Consider the following 25,083-nt stretch of genomic DNA (forward strand, 5'->3'; position numbering starts at 1 on the left):
TGGCAGATGGTATAAATGTCCATCTCACTGTTCTCCCATCCATCCATCCATCCATCACAAAGTAACCATGTAAGCAATTTCCACACGTTAACTGTTCATAATGACTTTGATGAGCCTTCCAGAGAGACATGAATAGCCATTTAAATACAGCAGCCGATAGGGTTGAATGTTTCCCGTCCTAACTAAAACACAGCTCCCTTTCTGTTCTGCTCAGACATACACTAACTTTATAATTACATGTTTTTCTCCATTTCAACAAATGAAATTGATCCCTTGACTTTAAGGTATTCATATAAGTCACATTCTCAGTGAGGTTATTACACCTGTCTTAGCTTATTACCAACTAGACTACTATGTACTGATGTGCTCACAGCCTCATCCCCTGCCAATGGGCTGGACCAGCCAGGACCAGCCAGGCCAGAGAGACAGCAGATCTACTCCATTACGCCAGCCACTCTCATGCCAGCGCTCTGACTATAAAGCACTCATAAACCCATTGGATTATCAAGTCTTGACTAACCACAAGTCTGTCCAATCGGCATCATCGTGCAGGAAGAGAACCATGGTGATATACAGAAACAGAGGCAATAAGAGAATGAACTCCCATTCATTTAACCAGGAAACAAAGATGTCACTGAAATAATGACTGTAGATTGAGACCTTGGCGGACAATGAGTGAGTCAGTAAAGACCTTGTATGTAGCAGGTCTGTTGTACTCTGTATGGAACGTCCCATCTCTGCAAGACACAAGAACATGATTCAGTTAATAAAGAGTAGTAGTAGGGCACTTCTGGTTTAGCATGGCCTTGACTGACTTCCTGGAGAAGATTCCTACATGTCATTCTTTCTGACGGCGGCACCTCTTCTAAGCGACATACAGTAAAACAATGAGGTACATGTTACAGTTGAGATACTCACTTATAATGCAGGAGATCTGCGCCCCCACTTTTAGAGCTGGGATCCACTTTCACTTTCTTACACAGTTTACGACCCTCTGAATCCCTGACAGAGAGAGAGACGGAGGGAGGGAGGGAGGGAGGGAGGGAGAGAGAGAGCGAGAGAGCGAGAGAGCGAGAGAGAGAGAGAGAGAGAGAGATGGAGAGAGAGAGAGAGAGAGAGAGAGAGAGAGAGAGAGACAGAGATGGAGGGAGGGACAGAGATGGAGGGAGGGACAGAGAGAGAGAGAGATGGAGGGACAGAGAGAGGTGGAGGGAGGGACAGAGAGAGGGAGGGAAGGACAGAGAGAGAGAGACAGATGGAGGGAGGGACAGAGAGATGGAGGGAGGGACAGAGAGAGAGAGACATGGAGGGACAGAGAGAGAGAGAGAGAGAGAGAGAGAGAGATGGAGGGACAGAGAGAGAGAGAGAGAGAGAGAGAGATGGAGGGAGAGAGAGAGAGAGAGAGATGGAGGGAGGGAGAGAGAGAGAGAGAGAGAGAGATGGGAGGGACGTGGAGGGACAGAGGGAGAGACATGGAGGGACAGAGAGAGACATGGAGGTGTTAAGTTCATGTTTTAAGTATCCCTATACTCCTGTTATTACGGGGCTATCACGGAGTCAAGAGTGCGCATGCGCGGGAAGTCTGTTCGTTGTTGGACCTAGCCTGGAGTGGAATGGCTACCTTGTAGTGTGTTCATATAGTAGAGTAAACTTTGTTAAACTGGAACCTTGTCGTTGTGTCATTTCGAGTTAACATTGGTAGCAGACGATGGCTTCTAACTACAACGTGCCACCTCGCTTCGACGAGAAGAGGTCGTACGAAAGTTGGAAAAATGAACTGGGAATCTGGACACGCGTTACTAATCTGGACGCAAAAAAGCAAGCACTTGCGGTGGTATTATCGCTCGAGGGAAGAGCGAGAGATACAGCACTGGAGATATCCGTTGAGGATTTGAACAAGGATGACGGTATGGGAACTTTGATCACAGCACTGGATTCTGTATTTCTTAAAGAAGAGAAAGACCGTGCCTACGAGGCATATTCAAACTTTGACAGTGTTACGAGAGATATTTCGGTTGCAATGGCGGACTACATCATTGATTTCGAACAGAGGTACAATAGAATGCGCAAGTACGACATGGTTCTCCCAGATGCAGTGTTAGGGTTCAAGTTGCTAGACACTGCTTGTCTAGATGGTAGGGAGAAACAGTTGGCGTTGACTGCTTGTACTGTGCTGACTTTTGCATCTATGAAGTCGGCACTAAAAAGAATATTTGGTGAAAAGACGTCTGTCGCGCCAATAACAGATGGAATGCAAGTGAGTGACGCAGCATATTACACCGAGCAGCACAGAAAAGGCGCCAAAAAGTCACGTTCTCAAGATAACCAGAAGAGGGCGCCATTTCCCGGCACAAATCCACTGGACACATATGGAAGGAGATCGAAATGTGCTATTTGTCAAAGCACTTACCATTGGGTTAAAGACTGTCCTCATAAAAATGAACAAGTTAAACTAACAGAGGAAAATGTAAACACAGAGATAGAGCAGTGTAACATTACACTGTTTTCAAATGAATCTGCTTCTGATACTGAGATTTTTATAGTTGAATCCTTAGGATCTGCTGTGATTGATACTGCATGTACACGGACAGTGTGTGGTGCAAAATGGCTTGATAGCTATGTCAGTGAACTAAATATGAAGGAAGTACAAAATATGATTGACACACCAAGCAACAGAGCTTTCAAATTTGGAGACGGGAGAATTGTCCATTCTACCAAGAGAGTTAAGATACCAGCAAAAATTGGTCAGACTAAGTGTCACATTGAAACAGAGGTGGTCCCTACAGATATCCCCTTACTATTAAGCAAAGCTTCCCTCAAGAAGGCAGAGGCTGTACTAGACATAAAAAATGACAAGGCAGTGATGTTTAAACAACCAGTGACTCTTGAACTTACTACCTCAGGCCACTATTGTGTAAACATTTTAGACAAAGACATCACACAGTGTCCATGCAAAAATGAGATTCTGACTGACACAGAGCACATGAAGATTCTGACAGTCACAGAGAACATGAGCACTAAAGAAAAACACAAAGTATTGTTAAAGCTTTACAAACAGTTTGGACATGATACAGTTAACAGACTTCAAAAGTTACTCAGCAGTTCAGGGAATAATGATGATGAGAAGTACGAGTCTGGAGACAAAGTGTACTACAAACGAGTTGACTGTCAAGAGTGGAAAGGACCGGGAGTAGTCATTGGTCAAGATGGTGTGGTGATATTTGTGAGGCACGGAGGCATGATTGTCAGGGTGCATCACTCAAGATTGCGGAAAGTAAATGATCAACAAGATAGAGGGGCTGTTGCTGAGAATCAGTCTCCTAATGAAAATGACAAAAAGGACACAGTAACAGACACAAACCTACCAGATGTCGCATCCAATGATATGGACACCGAAACTGACATAGGAAATGGAGCAGAGACCTTCAACCATGCCACAGGTAATACTGTTGAGCGTTCAAATGAGGAAAACATTCAACAGCCACATGTGTTAAGAGAACATGGTTGTTCCAATCTGAAAACTGGACAACCTGTTAAATACACGGACAGAGAAAGTGGTATTCCACATACAGCAACCGTCATTGGACGAGCAGGAAAAGCAAAACACAAGAACTGGTACAACTTGCAGTACTCTGAACCAGCTACACTTTCTGGTACAACAGGGTCAGCTGACCTGCCACTTGTAGATAATATCAGAATTGAACCAATGGAAAATCGAGAAAAACAGAATGACATTCAAAATGATGATGTACTTGAAACAAAGGACGTGTCATTTGACTCAGCTAAGCTAGATGAGCTCAGTAATTGGAGGAAAAATGGAGTGTTTGAGGAAGTCAAAGACATTGGCCAAAAGTGCGTCTCAACAAGGTGGGTGTGTACCCTTAAAGAATCCTTAACTGGAATAGTGCCCAAAGCACGTCTAGTGGCTAGAGTTTTTGAGGAGCTGGCTGCTAAAGAACTCCCAAAAGACTCACCGACATGGGCCTCAGAGTCACTCAGATTGCTGATGTCAGTGATCTGCCAGAAAAAATGGAAACTTAATTCCATAGACATCAAATCTGGATTTTTGCAGGGAACAGAGCTGTCAAGGGACATTCACATCCGACCTCCGCCCGAAGCTAAAAGTGAAGGAACACTGTGGAAACTAAAAAAGTGTGTGTATGGACTGGCAGATGGATCACTCTACTGGTACAACAAAGTCAAGGCAACAATGCTGAATACAGGTGGAAAAATGTCACAAGTGGATCCTGCAGTCTTCTATTGGCTTGATCAAGACTGCAATGTGACTGGAGTACTTGCCTGTCATGTTGATGACTTTATCTGGGGTGGCTCACAGACCTTTGCTTCAACTGTGATTCCACACCTCAAAGCTGTTTTCTAGGTTGGCCGTGAGGAGCATGATCATTTTTGTTATGTTGGCATAGAGTTTATTACAGTTGATGGAAAAATACTGATGCAACAGGAGAGCTATATCAAGAATCTTCAACCTATCCACATGGATTCTTCAAGAGCCGTACAAAGGAATTCCCCTCTGTGGAATTGAAGCTGGTCAATTGAGGTCAAAGATGGGACAAATTTTATGGGCTGCGAGACAGAGTAGACCTGGTTTGATGGTTGCAACTTGGCATCTAACACAAAACACGCCACTGTACAAACCATTCATGAGGCAAACAAAGTTGTTCGTAAACTGGAATCACAACAAGTGACGTTAAAGTTTCAGCATGTTGGAAAAGATGACTCTTTGAAACTAGTTGTCTTCAGTGATGCTTCGCTAGGTTATCACTGGTGGGACAAAACGGCACTTCCTACCTGTAGTTTGTGTCACTGACAACTACTCATTAGTTGATGCTGTGAAGTCAACCAAGTCTGTCACAGAGAAAAGACTTTGAGATTAGCAGCATCAAGGAACTTATTCAAGCACAGAGAATCCAGCGGATTCTGTGGTCGACCACAAAGGAACAGCTTGCTGACTGTCTGACTAAAAAGGGAGCATCCGGTCTTGTGCTCCTACAGGCTCTCGCTCCTACAGGCTCTCAGTAATGGAAAGTGGCAGCCTGTAACACAACCCATTTGTAATGGGGATCTTGAATAATACTTGGACCTTTAATTATGTTGTTGATGTTTTATTTGTCTTTAAAGAAAAGGGGGAGATTGTTAAGTTCATGTTTTAAGTATCCCTATACTCCTGTTATTACGGGGCTATCACGGAGTCAAGAGTGCGCATGCGCGGGAAGTCTGTTCGTTGTTGGACCTAGCCTGGAGTGGAATGGCTACCTTGTAGTGTGTTCATATAGTAGAGTAAACTTTGTTAAACTGGAACCTTGTCGTTGTGTCATTTCGAGTTAACAGGAGGGACAGAGAGAGACATGGAGGGACAGAGAGAGACATGGAGGGACAGAGAGAGACATGGAGGGGGAGAGAGAGACATGGAGGGGGAGAGAGAGACATGGAGGGGGAGAGAGAGACGGAGGGGGAGAGAGAGATGGAGGGACAGAGAGAGAGATGGAGGGAGAGAGAGAGATGGAGGGACAGAGAGAGATGGAGGGACAGAGAGAGATGGAGGGACAGAGAGAGAGATGGAGGGACAGAGAGAGCGAGAGCGAGCGAGAAACAAATGTAAACGTCAAAAACATTAACAGAGGTTGAAAAGCCACTGTGGAATTAATATTGACTGCATCAAGTCTTGTTAATAAGATCTCGGCATAGAGACATGAATACTGTCACCGGACACGGAGACCCAAAATCATTCTGTCACAACAAACACATACAGAAACTAGTCTGTAGAGGGAGTTGATTAGACTGAGGTTTACAGTACAGACACACACCAGTCTGTAGAGGGAGTTGATTAGACTGAGGTTTACAGTACAGACACACACCAGTCTGTAGAGGGAGTTGATTAGACTGAGGTTTACAGTACAGACACACACCAGTCTTTAGAGGGAGTTGATTAGACTGAGGTTTACAGTACAGACACACACCAGTCTGTAGAGGGAGTTGATTAGACTGAGGTTTACAGTACAGACACACACCAGTCTGTAGAGGGAGTTGATTAGACTGAGGTTTACAGTACAGACACACACCAGTCTGTAGAGGGAGTTGATTAGACTGAGGTTTACAGTACAGACACACACCAGTCTGTAGAAGGAGTTGATTAGACTGAGGTTTACAGTACAGACACACACCAGTCTGTAGAGGGAGTTGATTAGACTGAGGTTTACAGTACAGACACACACCAGTCTGTAGAGGGAGTTGATTAGACTGAGGTTTATGTAAAGAACACAAATCCATTATGTAAAGAACACAAATCCAAATCCAAGTACATTCAGCCTCACGTCCAATACCTGGTAAAATAAGGGCCAACAAAAATGTAAGTTGACTGAGAACACATTCTCCTTTACAGTAACAACCTGGGGAATAGTTACCGGGGAGAGGGGGGTGAGTTAGCGAATTGGAAGCTAGGGATGATTAGGTGGCCTTGATGGTTGGGAATTTAGCCAGGACACGGGCAAAATTATTCTTACAATAATTGCCATGAGATCTTTAATGACCAAATAGAGTTTCTGACCAGACCAGCAGCATCTGTTCTCCCATCCAGGGACCGACCAGGACCAACCCTGCTTACTGTCGCTTCAAAGGCAAGTCAGCAGTAGGATGCAGGGTGGTATGCTTCTGGCCTATGAAGTTATCCACAGATGTGGGAGGGGCCTTTGTCATATTTCCCAGAATGCTCTGTTGCAGGTAGATTTTTAAAATGTTTTGTTTCAATATGTGTTTTCAATGCTACACAAAGATAAGAAACATCAATTTTTCTATACGAATCCAATCTGAATGTGGTTGGATTTATAGCAACTGATTAGTGAGACACACAGTTGTTCCAGCGGTGACGGTAGTCTTCAAGTACTGGGTTTTCCCCTACCAACTGAAGAGGTTCCATCTTTAGAGGAATACACACACACCCAAACCTACATATTCACCACCCACACAAAGCACAGCTCTCTCTTGACGATAATAACTCCCCTTCTCTCCAGTGATAATGAGCATGGGAGTGTATTACATAAGGACAGAGACAGAGAGAGATGGAGTGAGTGAGAGAGAGGAGAGAAAGAGGGAGAGAGGAGAGCTAAGCCCTATGCTAAAGGAAATTCAAAGAGATGGAATTAAATTACAGCTCTGAACGCACAGGCCCCCCATCAGAAAAATATCCAGCGCACTGTCCTTTAATATAAAAAGAGAGGCTGTCATTAGTGCTATATACACACTCCCCTACGTTTTTATTAAAATAGTGAGGCTATAACTTTTCATTTGGCTCTATACTTCTGCATTTGGGATTTGAGATCCAATGTTTCATATGAGATAACAGTACAGAATGTCACCGGAGAACTTTTAACTTCAACAAGAAAGTAACCAGAGACAGGGAGTTAAATCTATGAAGTTATCCACAGATGTGGGAAGGGCCTCTGTCATATTTCCCAGCATGCTCTGCTGCAGGTTGATCTTTTAAATTTGTTTTCACATGTAAATTGATTGGTTTTGATCTTCTGCTACACTAGGATAAGAAACATACAGATTAGATTAGTATAGAAATCTGGATGTGGTTGGATATATAGCAACTGTTAGTGAGATAGTTGTTCCAGTTTACATGGTGTAGGTAGTCTTCATGTGCTGGATTTCCTCCCCTACTCTGTCAGGCATTCTAAATGCAAGTTTTGAGAGACGTAAAAGCTCTGGTCATCTTCCATTTCGTTGGCTTCCAACAGAGATTGAATATCACACTGCAAACCACCATAATGTGACACATTAAGAAATATTCAAATAAAGCTTTACACCTTTATAACTCAAAGGAAGTCAATTGAAAGGTAAGTGTACTCTGCTGTAGTTGATTGTTAATTCAAAACACAGAAGTGTAAAACGGCGTGGGACTTGATTAAAAACGACACTGAACAGAGTCATCTGGCAAACCCAGTTGGAAGAGGGAACACAGGGGGTGTCTGGAGGATGTGAGAAGAGGGAACACAGGGGGTGTCTGGAGGATGTGAGAAGAGGGAACACAGGGGGTGTCTGGAGGATGTGAGAAGAGGGAACACAGGGGGTGTCTGGAGGATGTGAGAAGAGGGAACACAGGGGGTGTCTGGAGGATGTGAGAAGAGGGAACACAGGGGGTGTCTGGAGGATGTGAGAAGAGGGAACACAGGGGGTGTCTGGAGGATGTGAGAAGAGGGAACACAGGGGGTGTCTGGAGGATGTGAGAAGAGGGAACACAGGGGGTGTCTGGAGGATGTGAGAAGAGGGAACACAGGGGGTGTCTGGAGGATGTGAGAAGAGGGAACACAGGGGGTGTCTGGAGGATGTGAGAAGAGGGAACACAGGGGGTGTCTGGAGGATGTGAGAAGAGGGAACACAGGGGGTGTTTGGAGGATGTGAGAAGAGGGAACACAGGGGGTGTTTGGAGGATGTGAGAAGAGGGAACACAGGGGGTGTTTGGAGGATGTGAGAAGAGGGAGGTCGGTAGTAAGTCATTGAAAAGGTCTACGTGATGACAGAACTGTGATTCACCTAGAGAGGACAGGTCGAGTCAAACGTCTGTCCACAGACGAGGAGACGTGTGCTCCAGAGACGTGAGTTACCCAGCAGGCAACGCTGGTTGAAATGGCGTCATTACAACCGGTTTTCAACCAGCTTGCCTACTGAGGCTTCAGGCTAGCATTCCGTCTGATGGTACACCAAACACTCAGATGAATGAACTCATTAGCAAAAAGAATAAAACTGTTTCAAATCTTCCAGTTCTCTCAGCAGAGTCTGCAGTCTAGCATCCATGCCTGAACCAGCATTGTCTCCTGCCCACTTCCTCTGACATCATCACTGTTGGACATCTCGCAGGTCCTGTCATCTGGTGAATGTGTCAACGTGGGATCACATTCCTTTCCGTTGGCAGGGGCCACTGTTCTTCCAACAACACCCGTGAGGTTGTCTCTCCCCCTGTCCAGAAGCGCTTGGCTAAGCTTTGTTTTGGTGCTGGTCCATGAGAGAACTGGCGACGGTTGGGAAACCTCACTGCTAGAGAGGATGGCTGAACAGTAACAGCAGCCATGAACCCTGTCGTATCAGGTCCTCTGTTGGGTCACTGGCACAGGTAGGTACTGTACAACCTTCAGGAACTTCCACACCTTTCAGTATTTCTTGACTTAATTTGTTTTAAATGAGAGTGGAATAATGGTTGAAACGAGTGTGGAGAAATGGAGACGGATATGCAGAGAGCAGCAGCTGGGATTCATATCCTAGGTGAACGTGATACAGTTGCACTACAGGTGGCAAAGTTAACCATAAGAACAGCTTCAGGCACCACACCCTTCAGAAATAAGGCATAAGCTGTAGAAAGAGAGGTTGACAGATTTACTACGGTGAAAAGAAACACAATCTCACAGCAAATCTTGTTTGGATGAAGGTCAATATAAAACTGCTGACCAGGCTACATTGTTGAGACAATTTCCCTTCCTTGTCCGTCATCCATCTTCCATCTTCCATCTTGGAAAGGCTAGCATTTTTGTTGTTGAGGGATGCTTTGAGTGGTAGGTGTCAGGGGGGTGATCTTGATTCCTTTGTAGCTTCCTGTTTGAAGGATTTCCTCCGGAGCACGAAGATGGCTCAAGGTTGAGGTTGACAGGTATAAAAAAAAAAAACTGAGTTAAAATGGCAGAAAAACAACTACAGTGGAAGTCAGATAAGGGGAAAAGTAAAAGATTTCTTAAGGAAAACAATTCCTCTCGTGTCTTGGGAGTGTGATGGATCCTCCCAGTAAGAACACTTCCAGAGAATAAGTTCCAAATCGTTCATCTGCCCAGACCTGACAGGGAGACAGGAACGCTCGTGTTCCCACACAATGCCCATGACTCATTCATACTCATTCAGACAACCCCTTACTTACGAACACAGACAGAACGAGCATGCACACAGTCACGCACACAAACTGAGGGTGTGAAGAGACCATTCTCCTCCTCTCTCCAGCCCTCAGCAGGATGTGGAGAGTGCGAGACTCCCTATTTTAATGAGTGTCTCTTCTCCAATCTCCAGAGGGATATGCCACGCATCGATTAGAAGTGCAGTGAAGAGATGGATGTAAATAGATATGACAACAGCATGCAGCTGGCCTAGGCTTCAGATAGCTAACCTAAAATGCTTTTTGGAAAATCCCTTGGACGTGACATATGACCTTGGACGTGACATATGACCCTGGACGTGACATATGACCCTGGACGTGACATATGACCCTGGACGTGACATATGACCCTGGACGTGACATATGACCTTGGACGTGACATGGTGACTGAAGTGATAATGCATGCCATTCCATACTGTAATTAAATCAATCAATCCTGTACTTACCCACAGTTGACCCAAGCGATGGTGCCCTGTCCTTTGATAACCTGGGCCACGTCAGACAGCAGCTTCAGCTTAGAGTCCCCGGAGGTAGCTGTTTACATACACAAGATACGAGGACAGGAGTAGGTTACAACACAATATGGGTTATATTACTCAGCTCACCAGCTTTCAATACTCAAGAATTCTAAAACCTGTAATTCACTGAAGGTCAGGTCACAACACTCAAAACACGGGACTATAAACTCAAACATCAAATCACAGGAGGGTATACGCAAGCATCACCAAGTACCACCCATCACCTTGTGACATCACCTAGCCGAGCGTTCACTAGGCTACTTCCAACATGTTACGAGTATCATAAAAACCATCAAAGAATAAACTGCAATAAACTGTACTGTAACAATACCGTGCAACATTACACAATGTCCACTGAGATACAATGTGGACTCAAATCAGTGAAATGACTGTGGTTGTTTAGTCGCTGCTCAACAACATCACTTTTACAACCCCTTCAACACTTATTATGAGTCGAACACTTCCTGGTTCTATGGACACCTCGTCTATATTTAGCTTTGCGGGCATTGCCATGATACTGAGGATTAGGGACCCATTGTGCGTCCCAAAGGTAGTGCACTATATAGGGAATAGGGTGCCATTTGGGACGTAGCGAATAGATTGCCATTTGGAACCCACTACCCTTAGTAGAAAGAGGGAGTAGCCGACTGCAGGAAATTAAATGAGTGGTGGGGGGGGGACTAAACCGTCGGAGAATGCCAGAACGCAGCGCCGCAGAAACGGCAAGCAATCAATCACGGAGCGGCGTTTGATACGTGCAAGTATTAACCAATGACCTAACACTGTCTGAAATGGCCCATGAATTATGAAACAAATACATGTGGAGGATCGTATGTACACACATAATTCATGGGAGTGGTGGGGCCTTGAGAGGCCTCTTCCAGTGCACCGAGAGGGAGATTATGCTGACAGAGCATCACACGACACACAGCAGGGCTTGACATGAACTGTTTTAACCACAGTAGGACTGTTATTTTACTTGTCAGAAAGCTCAAGTCGCTTGTACAAAAATAAAAACTGGTCTGGAACACCATGGGCCAAAAAGGTGACTGAAATGTGTGTTGTATAACGCAAGGAAGCACTTCACAAAATAAACAGCATTATTATCACTGGTATTCACAACGGAGGGCTGCTGGGCTCAGTGACAACGGAGGGCTGCTGGGCTCAGTGACAACGGAGGGCTGCTGGGCTCAGTGACAACGGAGGGCTGCTGGGCTCAGTGACAACGGAGGGCTGCTGGGCTCAGTGACAACGGAGGGCTGCTGGGCTCAGTGACAACGGAGGGCTGCTGGGCTCAGTGACAACGGAGGGCTGCTGGGCTCAGTGACAACGGAGGGCTGCTGGGCTCAGTGACAACGGAAGGCTGCTGGGCTCAGTGACAACGGAAGGCTGCTGGGCTCAGTGACAACGGAAGGCTGCTGGGCTCAGTGACAACGGAAGGCTGCTGGGCTCAGTGACAACGGAAGGCTGCTGGGCTCAGTGACAACGGAGGGCTGCTGGGCTCAGTGACAACGGAGGGCTGCTGGGCTCAGTGACAACGGAGGGCTGCTGGGCTCAGTGACAACGGAGGGCTGCTGGGCTCAGTGACAACGGAGGGCTGCTGGGCTCAGTGACAACGGAGGGCTGCTGGGCTCAGTGACAACGGAGGGCTGCTGGGCTCAGTGACAACGGAGGGCTGCTGGGCTCAGTGACAACGGAAGGCTGCTGGGCTCAGTGACAACGGAAGGCTGCTGGGCTCAGTGACAACGGAAGGCTGCTGGGCTCAGTGACAACGGAAGGCTGCTGGGCTCAGTGACAACGGAAGGCTGCTGGGCTCAGTGACAACGGAAGGCTGCTGGGCTCAGTGACAACGGAAGGCTGCTGGGCTCAGTGACAACGGAAGGCTGCTGGGCTCAGTGACAACGGAAGGCTGCTGGGCTCAGTGACATCGGAAGGCTGCTGGGCTCAGTGACATCGGAAGGCTGCTGGGCTCAGTGACATCGGAAGGCTGCTGGGCTCAGTGACATCGGAAGGCTGCTGGGCTCAGTGACATCGGAAGGCTGCTGGGCTCAGTGACAACGGAAGGCTGCTGGGCTCAGTGACAACGGAAGGCTGCTGGGCTCAGTGACAACGGAAGGCTGCTGGTCTTTGATCCCATGTATTATATCTCCTGAGCAAAAGCCTGCATCCCTGTAACTCTCCAGGAGGATGGTTGGCCACCTTGCAACATTACAAATACAACCAAGCACTTTTTATGCCTTTATAAAATAATTCCCTCATTCAATGAACCAGGGATCAACTGGCTAAGGTGGGCGAGGTAGATAACTACTAAGTCTATTTGGAAGGTTAAAATATTCAGTGTTCAGGGGAGATCTTGACAGCATAGGAGATACTAGTTAATTAGGCTATTCTAAGAATATTTTTTGACTTTGTCAGAATGACATGGCCAGTATTAAATAGAGGAGAATCCTAGCCAATTTTGAGCACTAGAGACGGTTTTATAACCGAAGTATGCAGCATTGGTTTCATCAACTGCGCACCCATATCAACTGCGTGTTGGCCATTTGCAGTTATATACTAGCGCCGGTGGAAAGTTATCGGACATGACAATGACATTAATGCATGCTAATAGATAAATAGTTAACTAGATAGCCATTTCAAAACAGTTTGTTATTTTATCTAATTAGTCTCTATATCATTATTTTACCTGCTGCGCAAATGTCTCCCTCTCTCCTCTGGTAAAGGCCCACACACAGGTAATGCACAGACCATGACGTTTTCAGGATTGTCATTGCTGACCAAAAATTTGCTATAACTGGGCAAATAACTCACCAGCAATTATTATCAACAAATGTGCAAACACGGCTTGCTTTGATCTCAAAAACGAATTTTGTGACTGCATGATTGAAAGACCGCTCGTGTCTGTCAATGCAGGCCTACAATAATTATACTCTGAAGGCGTTGAAATTGGGAGGACAGTGAGCAAAATATCACATCTGTAGGACACTGATCCAATTATGATCGGAGTAACCTAAATTGTTTGATAGTGATTTTTGCGTGATATTTATTTACTTAAATCTACAATCTGCTTTTTTACTTGCCCCAGGCAAATAGACAAGACTTAATGTCGAGCCCTGACACACACACCGGCAAACACACACGGCACAGAGTCTTATATGAGAGTGAGCTGAGCTGAGCACTTTCTGCTGGCGTGAAATATGCAAATTAAAATGGAATTAAATGCAAGAGAGGCTGAGTTCCCTAATGGCTATAGGTGAATGCAGTTTTATGGCTTTATTTGACCGCATTTAGTTTGGGTGTCTTTTTCTGTTCAAGTACTTTGTTCTATGCTAAACAAATCCAGGGGAGATGTCACAAGCCTACAAGCATGCAGGTCAATCACGGTCCTTCCAGAATGTTGTTCATTTCCCATTACAAGTGATGGATCAGAGAAAATAACAGACCACTATTCAAGATTGTTTACACCAAAGAAAGGCAGATCTAACTTCACATATCATTTTTACTACAAAGGGCCTAAAGTATGCCCACTGACACACCTGACTTAGTGAAGAGCACCAGGACATTGGCTCTAACCCACCTGACTTAGTGTAGAGCACCAGGACATTGGCTCTAACCCACCTGACTTAGTGTAGAGCACCAGGACATTGGTTCTAACCCACCTGACTTAGTGTAGAGCACCAGGACATTGGTTCTAACCCACCTTACTTAGTGAAGAGCACCAGGACATTGGCTCTAACCCACCTGACTTAGTGTAGAGCACCAGGACATTGGTTCTAACCCACCTTACTTAGTGTAGAGCACCAGGACATTGGCTCTAACCCACCTGACTTAGTGTAGAGCACCAGGACATTGGTTCGGGTCCGGAGAAGCTTCTTGAAGTCCTTGTGTTCGCTGACCTTCTCTATGAGAGGAGAGACCTTTACAGCCGCCTGCAGCACCGACACCAGGCACACCTGAAGACATATTGATGGATAGATACTGTATTTATTCAGAGTGACCAACTCACACATCAGATGCTTCGAAACAAAGACAGATTCTCATCTCATTGTGTGCGACTGTGGGAAGATACCGATTGCATATTCTTTGAGTCCTCTCTCCTTGTCTCCTTCTCAAAACCTATTGGATGAGAAAGCCAGAGGTCCCTACCCTCTGACCTTCTCCTCCAATGGGTTTTGAGAAGGAGACAACGCAAGGAGTATGCTATTGAAATCTTCCCTCAGACATTCAAACAAGCTCCATCCTATCACTCATCAAATCATGTCCCAGTCGCCCAATCCCTGATGGAGTACAAAATGAGCTACCAATGTCCTCATTCATCAAATCAAGTGATGAGTGATATACTGTAACGTGATATCAAAACAAGCACCTGTCGTGCACAGTATTTTAATTTCCCATGCTGGATACCGCGTATGGGCGTGACAGGAATTCAACAGATTCTCGTCAGTACATTTAAATTAAAATGTAGAATGAAGAAGTGAAGCGTCATCTTGTTTTTTTCTCTGGATGACAGATGAACTCTAGAGGGGGCATCTATCTCATTTCCTCCTCCTGTCTCTAGGTGTTGGAAGTGGGAGGCTGGTGGCCGTGGTGCGGACGGGCAGTGTTGAGGAGATGACAAGGTGACGTCCTCTCGGTCGGAGACTCTACGGCGGGTGTGTGGAGATGACAGTAAGGGGTAATTATAAAATGGGCTCTCGGGGCCGGCCGAGTGACACCGCTACTCTTCTCCACAACATCTCTCCTCCTCTGCCATCTACCCGTGCCTCTCCACCTCTCCTCACTCCCCGCGTGCCTCTCCTCACTCCCCGCGTGCCTCTCCTCACTCCCCGCGTGCCTCTCCTCACTCCCCGCGTGCCTCTCCTCACTCCCCGCGTGCCTCTCCTCACTCCCCGCGTGCCTCTCCTCACTCCCCGCGTGCCTCTCCTCACTCCCCTTATCCGACACCCTTCCACTACTACTCCTCTGCTTGGCTAGGCCATCTGAGAAAGGGAGAGTGGAGAGAGGAGGCACTGAAGCAACCACTGTGCAGAATGAAAGGGGAGCTTTAAAGTACAACTTACTTAAGAGGGATATAATATGTATCCACCGTACTGTAGCCTACCTCACAAAAGAGTTTGACTGATAGCTGTGCTAAATGGGATTTGAAAATGAATCCATTTGTGAGACAATGTGGGAGTATGAACTCTTGTATAAAAAAGAGTAGTTAAGGCAACAGACAAAAGTAGTATTCATAGCCCTCAGCTATGAGTGGGGGACGGAGCCAGCCCTCAGCTATGAGTGCGGGACGGAGCCAGCCCTCAGCTATGAGTGCGGGACGGAGCCAGCCCTCAGCTATGAGTGCGGGACGGAGCCAGCCCTCAGCTATGAGTGCGGGACGGAGCCAGCCCTCAGCTATGAGTGCGGGACGGAGCCAGCCCTCAGCTATGAGTGCGGGACGGAGCCAGCCCTCAGCTATGAGTGGGGGACGGAGCCAGCCCTCAGCTATGAGTGCGGGACGGAGCCAGCCCTCAGCTATGAGTGCGGGACGGAGCCAGCCCTCAGCTATGAGTGCGGGACGGAGCCAGCCCTCAGCTATGAGTGCGGGACGGAGCCAGCCCTCAGCTATGAGTGCGGGACGGAGCCAGCCCTCAGCTATGAGTGCGGGACGGAGCCAGCCCTCAGCTATGAGTGCGGGACGGAGCCAGCCCTCAGCTATGAGTGGGGGACGGAGCCAGCCCTCAGCTATGAGTGGGGGACGGAGCCAGCCCTCAGCTATGAGTGCGGGACGGAGCCAGCCCTCAGCTATGAGTGGGGGACGGAGCCAGCCCTCAGCTATGAGTGCGGGACGGAGCCAGCCCTCAGCTATGAGTGCGGGACGGAGCCAGCCCTCAGCTATGAGTGCGGGACGGAGCCAGCCCTCAGCTATGAGTGCGGGACGGAGCCAGCCCTCAGCTATGAGTGCGGGACGGAGCCAGCCCTCAGCTATGAGTGCGGGACGGAGCCAGCCCTCAGCTATCTGAGAGCATCTGGAAGAAGCACTTGTACTGAGGCAGGCCTATTTCACAGCTACGTGAACATTGGACCATTTACAAATGTAAGAATGGCTGGTGATGATTTCTGCCCCTGACGATCACATTTCACCAGGCTCATTTACGGCCTAACAGAGTGAGTATGCATACTGTTGAGAAGATCAACAGAAGGAATCATAAACAGAGCACAATCATATTCACAGGGTGGGGATAGATAGTAATATGGTGAAATGAAAGCAGTACTATATAGAGTGGAGAATAGAGAGGATGTGAGCATGGGAGAGAATGTGAGCATGGGAGGGGATGTGAGCATGGGAGGGGATGTGAGCATGGGAGGGGATGTGAGCATGGGAGGGGATGTGAGCATGGGAGGGGATGTGAGCATGGGAGGGGATGTGAGCATGGGAGGGGATGTGAGCATGGGAGAGGATGTGAGCATGGGAGAGGATGTGAGCATGGGAGAGGATGTGAGCATGGGAGAGGATGTGAGCATGGGAGAGGATGTGAGCATGGGAGAGGATGTGAGCATGGGAGAGGATGTGAGCATGGGAGAGGATGTGAGCATGGGAGAGAATGTGAGCATGGGAGAGAATGTGAGCATGGGAGAGAATGTGAGCATGGGAGAGAATGTGAGCATGGGAGAGGATGTGAGCATGGGAGGGGATGTGAGCATGGGAGAGAATGTGAGCATGGGAGAGAATGTGAGCATGGGAGAGAATGTGAGCATGGGAGAGGATGTGAGCATGGGAGAGGATGTGAGCATGGGAGAGGATGTGAGCATGGGAGAGGATGTGAGCATGGGAGAGGATGTGAGCATGGGAGAGGATGTGAGCATGGGAGAGGATGTGAGCATGGGAGAGGATGTGAGCATGGGAGAGGATGTGAGCATGGGAGAGGATGTGAGCATGGGAGAGGATGTGAGCATGGGAGAGGATGTGAGCATGGGAGAGGGACATGGCCATCAGGATGGATGGAGCAACACACACACAGAATGAGGAGAGGATTTGCAAACCTTTCCTGGACCATTGACATTGTTGTGCTCGCCGCTCACGCATCACATCCCCTGACTTTTGACAGGCAGCCAATACTGCAACAAGTCCGATCAATGGCTGGGCTGCTGCCTGGCAATCGGTGCATTGGTTGGTTCCCCTACACTACCTATTACTAAAGCTTCCACTCGTTTGGCTTAGGCCATGACATGAGGGCACTGCTGTGTGTCAATGTGAGCAGCATCCTAATGACAGGACTGTCTGCCTTCACAATACACCGCACTCAGTCATGCGCACACACACAAACACACACTAGTGATCAGCAGGAGCAGGAGGACAGGTTTAGACTAGAGACCACACTCCCTAGTGATGGAGACAGACAGGAGAGAGACAGGGGAATACACTGCATGCTAGCTCTAGCTCATCTTCATAGCCTCAGGGATGTCTTAGTGAGCAGTGGACGTAATGAGGGTGAAAAACAAGCCCCTTGGATGTTAGGCTCTTGTTTCATGATGTGGCTGTAACTGTAACACATTGGATTATGTCTTTTGTTTAAGCTATTTCTAATAGCTTAAGCATCGATTCCTCAAACCTCAACGATCGTCAGATCTCTCATGGGACAGAGTTTGAGGCTGAAGAGGTGGTGATTTGTTTCTGAAGATAGTTTGAGTTGGTTAGTGAGTAGAACTAACCCTCTTGCTACACCAATATGAGTCACCAAATCATGTCTTCCTGTTTGCATACACACTTCTAAGGATTATAGGATTTTTAACTTAAAATATAAAACATTACATTGTTTTTATATTTTAACTGTAAACGTTTATATATTTGAAATGTAATGTTTCAGCATTTGTTGTGCATCCAGGTACAGGAGGCCATAAGGTCACCAATACAGAACAGGGTCTTTTAGTCAGGCAAACATAATGGGTCAGACTAAGCCCATGAATTCCTCTTAGTCCCAGTCCAGAAAAAGAATCTATTGCAAATCCTTTGATTATTGATCAAATTCACGTCATATGCCGTATCACAGCTCGGTGACATTTCCAATAAGACAGGCAGGCAGGTCTTTCTGTAGTGCACCCTGCAACTGCATCCTAAATGGCATCTTATGTATAGTGCTCTCCTTTGACCAGGGCAGGGCCCATAGGACTCTGGTCTAAAGTACTGCACTATATATAGAGGATAGCGTACCACACCGGCCGTCCTACAATCTAAGCTAGATGCCCTCAATCTCACACAAATTCTCAAGGAAGCTACCAGGTACAACCCCAAATCCGTAAACATGGGCACCATCATAGATATCATCCTGACCAACTTGCTCTCTAAATACACCTCTGCTGTCTTCAACCAGGATCACAGCGATCACTGCCTCATTGCCTGCGTCCGTTATCGGTCCGCGGTGAAAAGAACACCCCTCATCACTGTCAAACGCTCCCTAAAACACTTCTGCGAGCAGGCCTTTCTTATCGACCTGGCCTGGGTATCCTGGAAGGATATTGACCTCATCCCGTCAGTAGAGGATGCCTGGTTGTTCTTTAAAAGTGCTTTCCTCACCATCTTAAATAAGCATGTCCCTTCAAAAAATGTACAACTAAGAACAGATATAGCCCTTGGTTCACTCCAGACTTGACTGCCCTTGACCAGCACAAAAACACCCTGTGGCGTACTGCACTAGCATCGAATAGCCCACGCGATATGCAACTTTTCAGGGAAGTCAGGAACCAATACACACAGTCAGTTAGGAAAGCAAAGGCTAGCTTTTTCAAACAGAAATTTGCATTCTGCAGCACTAATTCCAAAAAGTTTAGGGACACTAAAGTCCATGGAGAATAAGAGCACCTCCTCCCAGCTGCCCACTATACTGAGCCTAGGAAACAATGTCACCACCGATAAATCTACGATAATTGAGAATTTCAACAAGCATTTCTCTACGGCTGGCCATGCTTTCCACCTGGCTACCCCTACCCCGGTCAACAGCCCTTCACCCCCCACAGCAACTTGCCCAAGCCCCCCCGCTTCTCCTTCATCCAGACCCAGACAGCTGATGTTCTGAAAGAGCTGCAAAATCTGGATCCCTACAAATCACCTGGGCTAGACAATCTGGACCCTCTCTTCCTAAAATGATTCGCCGCCATTGTTGCAACCCCTATTACTAGTCTGTTCAACCTCTCGTATCGTCAGATTCCTAAAGATTGGAAAACGGCCGCGGTCATCCCCATCTGCAAAAGGGGAGACACTCTAGACCCAAACTGTTACAGACCTATATCCACCCTGCCCTGCCTTTCTAAAGTCTTCGAAAGCCAAGTGAACAAACAGATCACCGACCATTTCAAATTCCACCGTACCTTCTCCGCTATGCAATCTGGTTTCCGAGCTGGTCACGGGTGCACCTCAGCCATGCTCAAGGTCCTAAACGATATCCTAACCACCATCGATAAAAGACAATACTGTGCAGCTGTATTCATCGATCTGGCCAAGGCTTTCGACTCTGTCAATCACCACATTCTTATCGGCAGACTCAACAGCCTTGGTTTCTCTAATGACTGCCTCGCCTGGTTCACTAACAACTTAGATAAGAGTTCAGTGTGTCAAATCGGAGGGCCTGTTGTCCGGACCTCTGGCAGTCTATGGGGGTGCCACAGGTTCCAATTCTTGGACCGACTATTTTCTCTGTATATATCAATGATGTCGCTCTTGCTGCTGGTGATTCTCTGATCCACCTCTACGCAGACGACACCATTCTGTATACTTCTGGCCCTTTGGACATTGTGTTAACAAACCTCCAGACGAGCTTCAAAGCCATGCAACACTCCTTCCGTGGCTTCCAACTGCTCTTAAATGCTAGTAAAACTAAATGCATGCTCTTCAACCGATCGCTGCCAGCACCGCCCGCCCGCCCGCCTAGCATCCCTACTCTGGACGGTTCTGACTTAGAATATGTTGACAACTACAAATACCTAGGTGTCTGGCTAGACTGTAAACTATCCTTCCAGACTCACATTAAGCATCTCCAATCCAAAATGTAATCTAGAATCGGCTTCCTATTTCGCAACAAAGCCTCCTTCACTCATGCTGCCAAACATACCCTCGTAAAACTGACTATCCTACCGATCCTTGACTTCGGCGATGTCATTTACAAAATAGCCTCCAACACTCTACTCAGCAAATTGGATGCAGTCTATCACAGTTCCATCCGTTTCGTCACCAAAGCCCCATATACTACCTACCACTGCGACCTGTATGCTCTCGTTGGCTGGCCCTTGCTTCATATTTGTCGCCAAACCCACTGGCTCCAGGTCATCTATAAGTCTTTGCTAGGTAAAGCTCCGCCTTATCTCAGCTCACTGGTCACCATAGCAACACCAACTCGTAGTACACGCTCCAGCAGGTATATTTCACTGGTCATCCCCAAAGCCAACTCCACCTTTGGCTGCCTTCCTTCCAGTTCTCTGCTGCCAATGACTGGAACGAATTGCAAAAATCACTGAAGTTGGAGACTTCTATCTCCCTCACTAACTTCAAGCGTCAGGTGTCAGAGCAGCTTACTGATCGCTGCAGCTGTACACAGCCCATCTGTAATTAGCCCACCCAATCTACCTCATCCCAATATTTGTTTTTCTGCTCTTTTGCACACCAGTATTTCTACCAGCACATCCTCATCTGCACATATATCACTCCAGTGTTTAATTGCTAAATTGTAATTACTTCGCCACTATTGGCCTATTTATTGCCTTACCTCCTTACTTCATTTGCACACACTGTACACAGATAGTGTTATTGACTGTACGATTGTTTATCCCATGTGTAACTCTTGTTTTTGTCGCACTGATTTGCTTTATCTTGGCCAGGTCGCAGTTGTAAATGAGAACTTGTTCTCAACTGGCCTACCTGGTTAAATAAAGTTGATATAAAATAAATAAAATCAAATTTGGGACAGAGCCCGAGCATTTGAATATATTAAGAAAGTCTATTATCACACTTTGCACCAACCTTCATCCCCCAAAAAGTGTCACGTTACATCAGTGTAAAAAATGCCACACTTTACTAAGGTGCCAGCAGAGAGAAACCCAGGCTGGCGGCTCACTCTCCCAGAGCTCGCTTACCCTCCATCTGGGGTGACAAATCTGCTTAATAAAAGTCGTCCCATTTTAGGTTTTAGGGGCCGTACTGTATCAGCGCATATCAGACCGCTGTTCTGTTTGTCAAACTCTCTCCTTCATTTTGCTCTTGATTAATGAGACGAACAACAGTAATGGAGATCAACGTGTGTGGCGGCCCTTTTCAATTATCAACCACTGAGCTCAGGAGATGGATTATGAACACCTCTCTCAAATGACCGATATACCAAATGGCACCCTATTCCCTATGGGTCCTGGTCAAAAATAGTGCACTATATAGGAAATAGGGTGCAATTTGGGATGTAGTCAATGAGTTCCGTCCTCTTTAATTGATAGAGATGGAACCATTGATGTATGAATAACTCTAGGGTGGTTAGTGTTAGTTGTGGCGGCTCACCGCACTAAGGCAACCGACCAACCCACCATGATGGGGAGGTGAAGAGGAACCTCAATCCACATTAAAGAGGTTTAAAACATTGCTTTGACACGCAGCTAGGCAAGTACAGCGGGACAGCCTTCAGTACACACAGAGACAGAGCAGTCAGTCTCCCTTAATCTCCACACACACCCACTGTGATGTCATTGCCCCTGCCTGCAATCGCACAACAGTAGGCTAGTAGCACCCACCTTTGTTTGACATGGTAGCCACTAAACCATACAACAGTAGGCTAGTAGCCCCCACCTTTGTTTGACATGGTAGCCACTAAACCATACAACAGTAGGCTAGTAGCCCCCACCTTTGTTTGACATGGTAGCCACTAAACCATACAACAGGATGCTGAACAGTAAAGGTTCCAGGGCACAAGGCTGGAGATTGGAATGAAGTGGAAATCCAGTCATTATGTGGCCAGTCTATCAAGGACTGAGCGAGGAGTTGGTTCAAATGTAGGCTAATGCAATGTAACATTTTTGTAGCAACCAACTAAGTTAAATTTGTAGCAAACTTTACATTCAATAAGCAATGAATGTATCAATCACTCAATGAAAGTAAAGTATAACAATATATCATCATAAAATATTTTTAAATGACTGACCAACATACCCATGAGAGTCATAATAAACCAAACTGTGTTGAATCACATAGCTAGCTGGAAGTGAATCTAAAAGGACATTTTGATCATAAATGTAAACCACGTCAACCATAGAAAAAAGTAGCCACTTGGTGGTGATTAACAAGTAAAGCAACGGTCAGTGCTATCCGGGATCCTTGGGACGTCCCTACCCCTCATTGAAGTTGACATTTCTAATGGTTAGGTATGGGTTATGATTAGGGTATATATGTCCCAAGAAATCCGGATAGCACTGAGCTAGGCATGCAGATGAATAGAAATCTTCAGCAATGTAACAGATTGATTGTCTAATATTTTAGATTATGCGGAATAATCCGTTCATTATTTTCAAGTCTCTGTCCAACCAGGTTCATTTTGCGTTCTCAAAGGATTTCAATATACATTCTCGGGAGGGACACTAGATGCCTTGTGCTGGTAGTCTATTCACGAGGACGTTTTGATTAAATAATATGAAATGTTGGCGAATGCCGGTATGTAACTACAGCGAGATGCAAGATATACTATATTCACTTGTTTTTTAGGCTTAGGCTATTTTTGAGGCTCAAGTTCAGCCTCTGATTTAAAATTGCTAAGGCCGTGCTGTCAACTTTGGCTGCCTTCACGAAGACGCGGAAAAGACACGCAGGCGTTTGCAGGTTTAATTAAAAACATTTTAAAAATACATGTAATTAAAACATTAGGCTTATCGGTGTCTCTGTATATATTTCACAAACAACTTACCAAGAAGACGAATGTGTACATTTTCAGCTCTCTCATCCGACTCCCGTAGCGGTTCCAAGAAGCCATGATGCCGTTGCCACGTCTGGATACGCACGCGCAATCGGTTTTCCACGGATTCTTGAGCAGCCGCAATGCTGCTTAGGAAATGTAGTTTTGGAGGATATAGTTGGCATTGCAGGCATTGATTGTAGGCAGGTTGACGTTAACCCTTACCTTAATCTGGAGTTAATGCCTAACCTTTAGATGTCTAAGTTAATGCCTAAACGTAACTTTAACCTTAAATATTCTGAGTTAATGCCTAAACTAAATTAAGCACCAGCTGTCAGAGCAGCTCACATATCACTGCACCTGTACATAGCTCATCTGTAAATAGCCCACCCAATCTACCTCGTCCCCATACTGTATTTATTTATTTATCTTGCTCCTTTGCACCCGAGTATCTCAACTTGCACATTCATCTTCTGCACATCCTACCATTCCAGTGTTTAATTGCTATATTGTAATTAATTTGCCACCATAGCCTATTTATTGCCTTACCTCTCTTATCCTACCTCATTTGCACATGCTGTATATATATTTTTATACTGTATTATTGATTGTATGTTTGTTTATTCCATGTGTAACTCTGTGTTGTTGTATGTGTCGAACTGCTTTGCTTTATCTTGGCCAGGTCGCAGTTGCAAATGAGAACTTGTTCTCAACTAGCCTACCTGGCTAAATAAAGGTGAAATGAAAAAAAAACTTAACCATAGACACTTAAGAATTAGACTTTTGAGAAACATGGATGAACTTCTAATTCTGACGTGAGACTGTGAGAGCTAGTTGCAGCATGCACCTCTCATCACATTGTAGTACAGTGTCTATTTAAATGCAATGTTGCTAGGGCCTATGTTATTTATTTGCAAATACATGGGAACATCACCCAACCAAAGATCCACATCTGGAAAGACAGTTTGATGAGGAGGTGTCATGAACTGCTCTCAACCTGTGCCAGTGGCGGGAATGGCCAGTCACACCACTCTAAACTATTCAAACTTCAAATCTGAAATTAACTTCTACATCACATCACCAGATAATAATGAAATAAGTAATGTCAATGAAGTTTATTATAAGGCTATAGAACAGTGGGGCAATACCTCACAAGCCCTTACTCAATACTCCAAGTACTATACGCGCTTGTTTTTTTTAAATGCAAATTCTCTCTTGTACACCCCTCTCAGTTGCGATGGTCCTTGTACTAGCGTCCAATTCACAGAGAGAACGCAGTAACCAGCGCAGGTCGTTCTGTGAGCGAGACACATCGAAGAGAGGAGATACACTTCCAATGAGGTAGCCTGACGAATCAAGTAGAGCCCTCGAGTTTTGCGTGACATTTCGAACAAGTTGGAAAAAACATCAACGGTAAGAATACAATTTAATGTATCTATTGGACGGTTCAATTGCATCCCTTGGTTGTATTTAAATATTTGCAGATGGCTCTACTGAACCTACTACAATTTACAATAGTAATTATATTTACATTTAACTTTTAAAAGGAAATAAATAAATCACTTTCTAATCTTTAGCCTTTTATTTTGGAGTGAGTATCCTGCCCAAATTTTTTAAATAGTTATAGATAAGGCATAAAACACACATTAGGTCTATTAATAAGGGATAGAATAGCCTATATTGAGCACCGTTTTCCCATCGTACATCTAAACCATTTATCATGAGATGAATTTGAAGT

General features: G+C 46.0%; 1 protein-coding gene across 1 annotated transcript in view; it reads right to left on the reverse strand.

The window, feature by feature from the left end:
* The window catches only part of pdia5 (protein disulfide isomerase family A, member 5), a 75,721-nt gene extending 52,284 nt beyond the window's left edge, over nucleotides 1-23,437 (reverse strand). The window contains exons 1-5 of the mRNA XM_039014693.1: nucleotides 23,358-23,437; nucleotides 14,276-14,405; nucleotides 10,381-10,468; nucleotides 919-1,002; nucleotides 692-737 (exon numbers count right to left, since the gene is read on the reverse strand). Coding sequence (XP_038870621.1) covers nucleotides 692-737; nucleotides 919-1,002; nucleotides 10,381-10,468; nucleotides 14,276-14,405; nucleotides 23,358-23,423 — 414 coding nt within the window. The 5' untranslated portion in view covers nucleotides 23,424-23,437. The remainder of the gene's footprint in view (nucleotides 1-691; nucleotides 738-918; nucleotides 1,003-10,380; nucleotides 10,469-14,275; nucleotides 14,406-23,357) is intronic.
* Between the last annotated feature and the right edge of the window lie 1,646 nt (nucleotides 23,438-25,083).

Source organism: Salvelinus namaycush, chromosome 19, assembly GCF_016432855.1.
Source record: "Salvelinus namaycush isolate Seneca chromosome 19, SaNama_1.0, whole genome shotgun sequence".
NCBI classification, from domain to species: domain Eukaryota; kingdom Metazoa; phylum Chordata; class Actinopteri; order Salmoniformes; family Salmonidae; genus Salvelinus; species Salvelinus namaycush.